At 43.4% G+C, this 12,500-nt stretch overlaps 2 protein-coding genes across 2 annotated transcripts in view; both read left to right on the forward strand.

Moving 5' to 3' along the window:
* The window catches only part of LOC311039097 (uncharacterized protein), a gene marked incomplete at its 3' end in the record, with an annotated part of 33,947 nt that extends 21,652 nt beyond the window's left edge, over positions 1 to 12,295 (forward strand). Inside the window, exons 2-5 of the mRNA XM_084048738.1 lie at positions 2,709 to 3,442; positions 7,075 to 7,128; positions 11,435 to 11,512; positions 12,281 to 12,295. Of these exons, the coding sequence (XP_083904864.1) occupies positions 2,717 to 3,442; positions 7,075 to 7,128; positions 11,435 to 11,512; positions 12,281 to 12,295 (873 nt within the window). The 5' untranslated portion in view covers positions 2,709 to 2,716. The remainder of the gene's footprint in view (positions 1 to 2,708; positions 3,443 to 7,074; positions 7,129 to 11,434; positions 11,513 to 12,280) is intronic.
* The window catches only part of LOC311041589 (uncharacterized protein), a 61,653-nt gene continuing 54,852 nt past the window's right edge, over positions 5,700 to 12,500 (forward strand). Inside the window, exons 1-3 of the mRNA XM_084052033.1 lie at positions 5,700 to 6,102; positions 10,483 to 10,587; positions 11,435 to 11,512. The gene's annotated coding sequence lies outside the window, so the exon portion shown is untranslated. The remainder of the gene's footprint in view (positions 6,103 to 10,482; positions 10,588 to 11,434; positions 11,513 to 12,500) is intronic.

Here is a 12,500-nt window from a genome sequence, read left to right on the forward strand (position 1 = left end):
GCTACAGCTGTGTGGACGTCTGTCTTTACCGCAGCATGAGATACTTAACCACTCAGACTCACCTAATTCTGCGGAGGTTCAAAGAGTTTAACACACTTCCAAACATTGTTTAAGTCACGGGAGCATAGTTTTCATATCATAAATATGAACTTTAGGCAAAGTCTTGCGTGTAATCCACGAGCTGTCTTGTGTACTTCTGAAAACGTCGCAGTAGCTTAGCTATAGCAGAATAAGTATTTCCTCAAATCGTCGGCTTTCAGGGGACAGGCCTTGTGTGTGTGTGTGTGTGTGTGTGTGTGTGTGTGTGTGTGTGTGTGTGTGTGTGTGTGTGTGTGCGTGTGCGTGTGTGTGAGTGTGCATACACGCGCTGTCAGTCAGGCTTACATAGAGGGTGAACTTGTTATGAACCGTATGAATATTATTTCGGTTGCCACTGTCCGACCCCAAAGGCACCTTCCCGTGACCCCACTGTGGGCCGCGACCCACATTTTGAGAACCACTGTGCTAGATGACAGAGCAGGGATGGACATGATGTTCATGACCCACAGGCAGTGTGGATAGTGAGCTATGCAGCAGAATGCTTCTATTGTGTCAGTGAGGTTTTAATGAGCCTGTTAGAGAGAGAGAGAGACACACACGCACACACGCACGCACACGCACACACACACGCACACGCACACACACACGCACACACACACACACACACACACACACACACACACACACACTAGGGGCCATGACCTTGAAGAAGATGCAGTAACATGGAAACGTCAGTCTTTGGCGCGGCAGTAGACTCTCTCTTAAGGTCCTTTAAGTTTATTTTATTATATCGTTGCTGTCAGGTAGAAATCTCTTATGTCCGTATTATTTTTTGTGTGTTTTTGTTGATTAGTGACGTGTCTAGGTTGTTGTTAGATGAACCTGATTGAACAGATGTTGACACTTTGTAGAAGATTGGAGAACATGGTTGATGCAACTTTGATGGTGTAGAGGGCCACTATGTTTACACACTCACTCCAGAGGGCCACTATGTTTACACACTCACTCCAGAGGGACACTATGTTTCCACACTCACTCCAGAGGGACACTATGTTTACACACTCACTCCAGAGGGACACTATGTTTACACACTCACTCCAGAGGAACACTATGTTTACACACTCACTCCAGAGGGACACTATGTTTACACACTCACTCCAGAGGGACACTATGTTTACACACTCACTCCAGAGGGACACTATGTTTACACACTCACTCCAGAGGGACACTATGTTTACACACTCACTCCAGAGGGACACTATGTTTACACACTCACTCCAGAGGAACACTATGTTTACACACTCACTCCAGAGGGACACTATGTTTACACACTCACTCCAGAGGGACACTATGTTTACACACTCACTCCAGAGGAACACTATGTTTACACACTCACTCCAGAGGGACACTATGTTTACACACTCACTCCAGAGGGCCACTATGTTTACACACTCACTCCAGAGGGACACTATGTTTACACACTCACTCCAGAGGGCCACTATGTTTACACACTCACTCCAGAGGGACACTATGTTTACACACTCACTCCAGAGGGACACTATGTTTACACACTCACTCCAGAGGGACACTATGTTTCCACACTCACTCCAGAGGGCCACTATGTTTACACACTCACTCCAGAGGGACACTATGTTTACACACTCACTCCAGAGGGACACATTGAATATCCATATACTGTCAGAGAGGGCAGAAACCTCTCATCTCTGTGTATTAACTTTTTTCGTAAATGAATGCCTTACTTCGCCATTCTATGTCACACAAAAATAGCAAAAATATCAGATCTACAAGCTCAAATTGCGTTGCGGTGTGACGCGTTTTGAGCTTGTAGATCCGCTATTTTTGCTATTTCTGGATTGGAATCCTGAAATGGAACATTTTTATTTAATTTCAAATACATTTACAGTAGTCATACTAATGTTAACTTCTCTAACTTAAATACAAATACATTGGACATAAAAAAGACAATAGAATGTTAATACTAGTCATTAAGCTACTAATATAGACTGAAGTAATTAAAGCGGGTCATGTTTGCATGTTTGTAATTGTAAACAGCCGAAATCAATAATCGTCGCCTTGCTAAACTAATGGCATGTCATTTTTTAAAGTTTTTCAGGAGAAAAAAAAAACTGATCCAAAACAAAACTATATGATATTTCTTAATCATTTCACCCAAAATGTTTATAACAAATTATGACTATTTAAATCACTGTCTGTCAGTTATGTAAAATCGGACTTAGGCCAAAAAAAAGGCAAAAAAAAAAAAAAAATGGCCTAAATCAGTAAATAATTTGGCTTAAGTCACAAAACCATGTGACTTAAGCCAAAAAAACGGCCTATTTTTTGGTCCTAAGTCACAAAAAGGGGAGTGAACAGGATGATCCTTTTCAATTAGGAGATGGGTGATTTTACCAGAGGTGTCCAGTGTCATGAGCAGCTGACTTAGGCAAAAATATCATTTTCCTCAAAAAATGACATAGGCCATTAGCTTAGCAAGGTGACGATATTAACCTGCGGGGCCGCATTAAGTGAAGGTGGGGGCCGCATGTGGCCCCCGAGCCACCAGTTGCCCATGTATGTTGTAGAATGTACACACGTTGTCCACAATGTACTGACCTTTTCTTCCCCCCCCCCCCCTCCTCCCCCCACAGCCGCTACCATGACAACAGAGGCGAGTGCGGTGAGCGAGGGCGACACCGAGGCCAAGCAGAACGCCGCGGGGGCAGAGCCTGACGCGCACAACAAACAGAAATCCCCCGAGGCCACATCGGCGACCGCCGCCGCGACCGCCACCGCGACCGCGACCGCTACCGCGGCCGAAGACGAGAAAGCCGGCGAGCCCCGGAGCCAGGAGACCGCCGCCCCCTGCGGGTCCGCCTCCTCCCCTCCCCCCGCGGAGGAGGACGCGGGGCAGCTGAAGCCGCGCACGCGCACCTCCGCCGGGAAGGGCCTGTCCCGCCTCTTCTCCAACTTCCTGAAGAGACGCTCCACCTGCTCCTCCGACGGTGAGGAGTCTGAGCTCCTCCGCAGCGGCGGCGGCGGCGGCGGCTCCGCCCCCGAGGAGAAGGCGGAGCAGCGCGAGGCCAAGGTCGAGGAGGACAAGGAGCAGGAGGAGGTCAAGGCGGGAGGAGTAGGAGAAAAGGAGGCCGAGGCCAAGGAGGTGAAGGCGAGCGAGGAGAAAGAGGAGGAGAAGAAAGAAGAGGAGGAGGGGAGTAAGGAGGAGGAGGTGAAGGTGGAGAAGAAGAGCGGCAAGAAGAAAAAGAAAGAGGCAAAGAAGAAAGCAGAGGCCAAGGCCGAGGAGAAGAAGAAAGAGGAGGAACAAACGGAGGAGAAGAAAGAGGAGAAGAAGACAGAGGAGAAGGAGGAGGTGAAGGAGGAGGTGAAGGTAATGCCATCAAACTCAGGAACAAAAGCTTCTCCGAGTTCAGAAAAAACAAAAGTGAGGAGCTACTTGAAAAGTGCAGAAAACTACGAAACGTAGTTACTAATTTGATCAGAAATGCCAAAAAGAATTTCCTAAATGAGAACATAGAGGCAAACAAAAGCCACCCACAAAAACTGTGGGAGGCACTAAAACAATTAGGCTGCAACGGAAAAATTCAGACAAAATCTACAAACATTTGCATTATTTCAAGTGGCTCGCTCACTACCGACAAGCAATTGGTAGCGGACTGTTTTAACCGTTTCTTCACCACGGTTGCAACCCAGTTGGTAAGCAAACTCCCTCAGCATTCAGGTCTGTATGGCCCCGACCTCATTCAAGCTCACTATGAGAAACTAGGGGCTAAAAAAGATTCTTTCTCTTTCAAACCTGTATTGACTGTTGATGTGCAAAAAAAACTCCTCGCCCTACAGCCTAATAAGGCCACCGGCCTTGACAACATCCCCACCAGATTCCTCAGAGACGCAGCGGTCTCCATTGCTCCCATAGTAGCCCATATTACAAACTTATCCATAAGTCAGTGTCATGTCCCACTAGAATTCAAGTTGGCAAGAGTAATCCCTCTATATAAAAAAGGAAGCAAACTAGATCCTGGCAACTATAGGCCTGTTTCCATCCTTTGTTCCATCTCAAAGGTTATAGAGCGATCAATCCAAGAACAAATCAACAGCTACCTCAGCGAGCGTAAACTGTTGTTTGAATTCCAATCGGGCTTCAGAACATCCCACTCCACTGACACATGCCTACTGTATTTGACCGATTACATCAAACGTGAGGTAGACTCGGGCAAATACTGCGGCATGGTCATGCTGGACCTCCAAAAGGCGTTTGACACTGTAAACCACGAAATTCTACTTGATAAGCTGAAGGCGATTGGTTTTGATTGCACATCACTAAATTGGATGAGATCTTACTTGGAGGGTAGAGAACAAGTGGTTGACATCAACGGAACCATGTCCTCATCCCTCCCGGTGAGCTGCGGGGTTCCTCAAGGCAGCATTCTAGGGCCGTTACTGTTTCTTCTATACATTAACGACATGAATGCTGCCTGTAACTGCAAACTGTTCCTGTTCGCTGATGACTCGGCACTCCTGATCTCGGGTGAGGACAAGTTGCAAGTCGAGGAAGCTCTCAGCTCTGAACTCAAAAATCCGTACCTGGCTTACCGATAACAAACTGTCACTACACCTTGGGAAAACTGAATCCATCCTATTTGGGACCAAACATTCCCTCAGTAAAATGAAGATAAATGACTTCAAAGTCGATGACACAATCATCACTAGCAAAGAAGAGATTACCTATTTGGGATGTATTCTTGACAAACACCTGACAGGTGAAAGCATGGCAACAAAGGTGTTCAAAGGAGTAAACCAGAGAACCAGATTTATGGGCAGAGTTTCCTCTTTTGTCAACCCTCAGGCACTCAGGACCCTCTCAGGGGTTTTGATTCAGCCCCTTTTTGACTATGCTAGTTCCTATTGGTACTCCAACACCTCAGTGTCACTGAAGACTAAGCTTCAAACCTCCCAAAACAAACTGATTCGACTACTTCTCGGACTGGGGCCCATGACCCACCTCTCTCCCACTCACTTTGCCAGCCTAGGCTGGCTCAGGGTGGAAGACAGGGTTATACAACTAAAAATGGGACTGGTCTTCAAAATTGAAAATGCAGATTTGCCCGAAATGCCCCCTATACCCGCATATCTGTATAAGTACCTCGAAGTTAGTGACACCCACAGTCACAAAACTAGAGGGAGTGTAAACAACAATCTGGTAACACCCACCCATAAAACAAACATGGGCAAATTCTCCTTCTATAGCACAGCCACCAAGGATTGGAATAGTCTAACCCCATCCCTCAGAAAATGCTTTTTTTGTATATAATTTTTTTTTTTTTTTTTTTTTTCATGCCTTTTTTGTACTTAATGGTATATATTTTTTCGTCTGTATTCTTATGTTGATTTTTAAACTGTTTGGTTGCTACTATATATGTCTATGAAATTAATTCAAGGACCCCAACGGAAACAAGCCCGCAAGGACTTTTTTGGCCGGACCTTTTAGACAAAAGCATTATAAATGTAACTGTGTTGTTTTACATTCTTTTGCCTAATACAAATTTCAATCAATCAATCAAGGAGGGAGGGGCGGAGACGAAAGAGGAGGAGCAGCAGCAGGAGGAAGAGGAGGACGAGGAGAAAGAGGAGGGAAAGCTAGACAAGAAGGAGGCGAAGAGGAAAGACAAGGAGGAGCGGGCCAAGAAGAAAGAGGAGGAGAAGAACAGGAGGAGGGAGGAGGAGAAAGCACGAGAGGCGGAGCGACAGAAGAAGAGGGAGGAGGAGAAAAACAAGAGGAGAGAGGAGGACAGAGTGAAGGAGGAGAAGAAGAAAGAGGAGGAGGGCTTGAAGGAGGAGAAGAAGAAAGAGGATGACAGGGTGAAGGAGGAGAAGAAGAAAGAGGATGACAGGGTGAAGGAGGAGAAGAAGAAAGAGGATGACAGGGTGAAGGAGGAGAAGAAGAAAGAGGAGGACAGAGTGAAGGAGGAGAAGAAGAAAGAGGAGGACAGAGTGAAGGAGGAGAAGAAGAAAGAGGAGGACAGAGTGAAGGTTGGTTTTGATTGCACATCATTAAACTGGATGAGATCCTACCTGGAGGGAAGAGAACAAGTGGTTGACATCAACGGAACCATGTCCTCTTCCCTCCCGGTGAGCTGTGGGGTTCCTCAGGGCAGCATTCTAGGCAAGGCAACTTTATTTATATAGCACTTTTCATACACAGGGCAATTCAAAGTGCTTTACAGAATAAAAACAAAATCATAATACAAAGTGCAACATTGCACTTTAAAAAGAAATGGAGAATATAATAGAAACAATTAAAATAAGATAGAGGAGCATAATAAATACTCCCACCTTTTATACAAAACATGATAATAATAAAAAGTGACATTGTCATTTAAAGACCAGGCAAGACCTAGCTATTCTTAACCATCATTGGGTAGGGTAAGCAATGTTAAATAAATATGTTTTTAACTTGGACTTAAAAACAGCTATGGTTGGGGATTGTCTAATGGAAGCTGGAATATTGTTCCAGATTTGTGGTGCATAGTAGTGAAATGCTGCTTCACCATGTTTTGTTTCAACAAATGGAACAATTAATAGGCCAGCCCCAGATGACCTAAGGGTTCTAGAAGGTTCATATGGCTCCAGCATGTCTAAGATGTAGCTGGGCCCAGATCCACAGAGACATTTATAGACAAGTAACAAAATGTTAAAATCAATTCTCTGGGTGATTGGTAGCCAATGTAAAGATTTTAGGACTGGTGTAATATGGTCATATTTTCTAGTCAGGACTCTAGCAGCAGCATTCTGAATCAGTTGGAGTTGTGTAAGCGCTTTGCTTGAGAGTCCTGTGAGCACACCATTACAGTAATCCAGTCTACTGGAAACAAAAGCATGTATAAGTGTTTCTAGGTCTTGCTTGGACATAATTCCCCTGACTCTTGCAATATTTCTAAGGTGATAGTAGGCAGATGAAATTACAGATTTTATATGACTGTTAAAATTTAAATCTGAGTCTAGGACAACACCAAGATCTCTTACCTGACTCTTAGGTATAAGAGACCGGGATTTAAGGTGAGAGATTACTCTCTGTCTCTGGTTCTGTGGTCCAAAAACAATTATCTCAGTCTTATCTTGATTTAATTGAAGAAAATTTTGCCGCATCCAGTCATTGATTTCCTCAATGCAGTGACAGAGGGAATCAACAGGACCATAGTCGGTTGATGTAACTGATATGTAGATTTGCGTGTCATCTGCATAATTATGGTAATTGACTTTATTCTTGCTTATTATGTGTCCTAGGGGAAGCATATAAAGATTAAATAGGAGGGGTCCTAGAATGGACCCCTGCGGAACCCCACAGGTCATGGACACCTGTTCAGACACACAGTTTCCAATAGAGACAAAGTATTTCCTATTTTGAAGGTATGATTTGAACCACTCTATGACAGTTCCAGAGAGTCCCACACAGTGCTCTAATCTTTGTATTAAAATGGAATGATCCACAGTGTCAAACGCGGCACTAAGATCCAGTAGAACTAGGACAGAGACATTAGCAGAGTTATTATTAAGGCGAATGTCATTTAGAACCTTTATGAGTGCAGTCTCGGTACTATGATGGGGCCGAAATCCTGACTGAAACTTGTCAAAACAATTATTTAAAAGTAAAAAGTGACTCAGTTGCTGATGTACAACCTTTTCAATAACTTTACCTAAAAAGGGTAAGTTAGATATGGGCCGATAATTATTTAGTACAGCAGCATCAAGGCTGCTCTTTTTAAGGAGAGGCTTGACAACTGCAGTTTTCAGGTCCCCAGGAAAAATGCCAGATTGAAGAGAACCATTCACAATATTGACTAGTTCTTTCACCAGACTGCCCAAAACAGCTTTGAAAAAACTAGTGGGTAAAATATCAAGGCAACAGGTAGATGAATTCAAACTGGAAACAATATCTTCAAGTATTTTGTCATCAATGAGATTAAATTGCACCATACATACCATGTTGCTTCTGGAGGCCTGTGGTAGTGATAAGATGGCCGTGTTTGACACTGAGACTGAGGAGTTACAAGCATTCCTGATACCTTGAATCTTGTCATTAAAAAATGATGCAAACTCATTACATTTGCTGATAGTGACTAGTTCTGATGATATTAAAGATGGAGAATTAGTTAACCTGCCAAATGTAGCAAATAACATGCGTGAGTTGTTACTGTGCTTTTTGATTAGCTCAGAAAAATATGATTGCCTGGCACTTTTCAATGTCATGTTAAAAATATGTAGGTTTTCTTTATACATTTCAAAATTAATCTGAAGGTTAGATTTACGCCATTTTCGCTCCGCTTTTCGACATTCTCTTTTCTGGGCCCTTACAGAGGGAGTGTTTTTCCATGGTGCTGTTTGCTTATTGGTAATTAATTTATCCTTAGCAGGAGCAATGGCATTAATTACATTCAGCACTTTAGTATTGAAGATACCAAGCGGATCATCAATAGGATTTGGAGCTAGATCAAATTCAGCTTTGATGGCTTCCATAAAAAGTGTTGTGGTATTCTCATTAATGTATCTCTTTTTAATAGTTTCAGATCCAATCTTAGTTTTTGGTGTAATGAAGAGGTCAAAAAATATGCAAGAATGATCTGATAGAGCAACATTTAGCACAGTGACATTGGAGATGTTAACACCCTTGGTAATAATTAAATCTAGAGTGTGTCCTCTGTCATGGGTCGGGCCATTCACATGTTGGGACAAACCAAACATGTGAAGTATGGCAGATAATTCTATGGCACTCTTATCATTGACATTATCTACATGTATGTTCAGATCACCTGAAATTACTAAACAGTCAAATTCAATGCAAATAATTGAAAGCATCCCAGTAAAGTGCTCAAGGAAATGTAGGGATCTTGGTGGCCTATATATAACTACATATAAAATACATGGAGAACATTTCATTTCCATTTTACATGCTAAATATTCAAAAGATAGGAACTCTCCAAATGACAGCTTTTTACAAATAAACATATCCCTGAAAAGGGCACATGTACCACCACCTATTTTGCCCTGTCGTGCTTCAAATTCAAAAATAAAATTTGGTGGGGCAGATTGAATAAGAACAGCATTTCCATCATCTGACTCCAGCCACATCTCTGTTAAAAACATAAAATCAAGCTTGTAAGAGGTTATAAAATCATTAATTAACTGAGACTTCGTACGCAGGGACCTAATATTAAAAGGGCCGTTACTGTTCCTTTTATACATTAACGACATGAATGCTGCCTGTAACTGCAAATTGTTCCTGTTCGCTGATGACTCGGCACTCCTGATCTCGGGAGAGGACAAGTTGCAAGTTGAGGAGGCGCTCAGCTCCGAACTCTCAAAAATCCGTACTTGGCTTACCGATAACAAACTGTCACTACACCTTGGGAAAACTGAATCCATCCTATTTGGGACCAAACATTCCCTCAGACAGATGGAGGTAAATGATTTCAAGGTCAAAGTCGATGACACAATTATCTCTAGCAAAGAAGAGATTACCTATTTGGGTTGTATTCTCGACAAATATCTGTCAGGTGAAAGCATGGGGACAAAGGTGGTCAAAATAGTAAACCAGAGAACCAAATTTATGGGCAGAGTTTCCTCTTTTGTCAACCCACAGGCCCTCAGGACCCTCTCAGGGGCCCTGATTCAACCACATTTTGACTATGCTAGCACCTCCTGGTGCTCCAACACCTCAGTGTCACTGAAGACTAAGCTTCAAACCTCCCAAAACAAACTTATTCGGCTACTCCTCGGATTGGGGCCCATGACCCACCTTTCTCCCACCCATTTTGCCAGCCTAGGCTGGCTCAGGGTGGAAGACAGGGTTAAACAACTAAAAATGGGACTGGCCTTCAAAATTGTAAATGAAAATTTGCCCGATATGCCCCCTATTCCCGCATATCCGAGTAAATACCTCCAAAAGGTTAGTGACACCCACAGTCACAATACCAGAGGGAGCGTTAACAACAATTTGGTACCACCCACCCATAAAACAAACATGGGCAAATTCTCCTTCTACAGCACTGCCACCCAGGATTGGAATGGGCTAATCCCATCCCTCAAAAAATGCAGTTCGCTGGGCTCATTTAAAAGAGCCTTAAAAAAATCACTTTTCAGGAGGCCAAAAGAGGAGGTAGTACCATTTTCCCGTTAGACAGCCGACCCCCCCCCCCCCCCCCTGTTCTTGTACATATCTTTCCCCCCTTTTTTTTATTTCTTTTGTTGTACATAGTGTCACTATATATGTCTATGAATTGAACACCAAGGCCCTCATTGGAAACAAGTCCGCAAGGACTTTTATGAACGGACCTGTTAGACAAAGCATTTTAAATGTAAATGTGTTGTTTTACATTTTTTTGCCTAATAAAATATTCAATCAATCAAAAAAAGGAGGAGAAGAAGAAAGAGGAGGAGGAGAAGAAGAGGAAGAAGGAGAAGAGCAGGAAGAAGGCAAAGAAAGAGGAGGAGCCAACGGAGGAGGAGGTGAAGCAGGAGGTGAGGTTTATAGAGTGCTCCCACCCCCCCCACCCCCCCCCCCGGGTCGTGGAAGTATTTTTTTTCTATTGAAAATCCCATAGAGGAAAATGTTAGCATTGCGTCATAGCGCTGTCACCATTACACATTTAACAAAGACATTATTGACATATTTAATCATTTTATACATGTAAAATAGCAGAAATAGCAGATCTACAAGCTTACAACGCGTCACTTCTATTTCTGCTTTTTTAATATTTGAAAAAGTGTGACCATTTTTCCACATGGAAATGGGAAGAGAGAGAGATGGCGAGTGACTCGCAGCAAAGGTCGTCGGGAATCGGGAGTCGAACCCGCGAGCCGAGGGTGCCTGGACCGCCACCACGCTGTGGCCCAGGCCGTTTATTTTCGATTTTAGCGTTGGCTATTAAAAAAAAATAGCAGATCTACAAGCTTCACTTTGTGCCGCACTGCAAGCTTGTACATCTGCTGTTTTTGAACACTTTAAGAAAAATCTTGAAAGTGTGAGAACTACTGATTCAGAAGGCATTTGTAGAAAGTGCCAATGAAAAAAAATAAAAAAATTGCATACTGTGCCAGCCAAAAAATACATAGTACAAAAAAAGTGCTCAGGAGCCGAGATACAGCCTTTTTTCAGTAATACGTTAAACAAGAAGTGAATGGAGCTGCACATCTTCAAATGATGATATATTGGGTTCTGAAAGTTGTTTTTCCAAAAAAAAAAAAGTAATTAAACTTGTGATAACTCGTTCTTGGCACTCAGAGAGTTAATGGGTTAAGTTATTGATAACCATGAAGTCAAAACAATATAAAAACACAATTCTAAACTCTAAAAACCTTGTTATAGGAGGTGAAGGTTAAGGCTCCCATCGCTGCTCCTGAAGAGCCTGAACTGAAACCTGAAGCTGCAGATCTCCAAGACCAGGTGAGACACATCCACCTGTCTGTCTGTCTGTCTGTCTGTCTGTCTGTCTGTCTGTAACACACACGCACGCACGCACGCACGCACGCACGCACGCACGCACGCACGCACGCACACACACACACAACACACACACACACACACACACACACACACACACACACACACACACACACACACACAGCTGGCTGAGCCTCATGTATCACAGAGTTAATGATGGCCGTGGGGCGAAACACATGAGGTGGAGGGGGGAGGGGCTGCTGACATACTGGTTACACATTTAACATATTTATTTGTGTTTCACATTTAACAAGACATTCTTTAACACAAACAGTAGTAGATGTGCACACACTTGGGAAACTCAACGATAAGTGTTTCAGGATACGGATCACGGATACAGGAAGCTAGCCTGGCATTGGCCAGACTGATAATTTGGATTCACTCGGTCTGGACTTCGGCCAATAGGGAGTGAGTATGAGAAATCAGAAAATGGTCGGGCCAATCGCCGACTGCGTTTCAACTGCTGTCCGCTACAACAGTGAAAAGCATCAAAATCATTCTCTGGTTCCTCATACTGGCTCCCTATGGGCCGTAGTCCAGACTGATACCGGGGAGGAGCATGAGAGTGAATCCACGTTATCAGTCTGGCCACATGCCAGGCTAACAGGAAGCATCGTCTCCTCCATAAATGAGGCGACTGACAATTATCACAGACACTGAACACAATTTATCCAATGTCTTATCAGCTCTGGTCATTCGTGCAATCTGCAGGCCTCTCACATCTAGTTCATGGACATTACCGAGGCTTCCAAATATGAACACAATCAGTTTACATTTGTAACCAAGCTGTATAATAATTTTCGGTTACTGCATCGTCTATTTCTCCCTTCAGATGTTTTCAAAAACATTGTTGAGAGCAACGTTTAGTTGTAAATGACACGGTGTGTTTGTTTACATGGCTGTCATGTTGGATACAGCATCAAATCAAGTA

The sequence above is a fragment of the Gymnoscopelus microlampas genome (genome assembly GCF_963454915.1).
Source record: "Gymnoscopelus microlampas genome assembly, chromosome: 3".
Classification (NCBI taxonomy): Eukaryota; Metazoa; Chordata; class Actinopteri; order Myctophiformes; family Myctophidae; genus Gymnoscopelus; species Gymnoscopelus microlampas.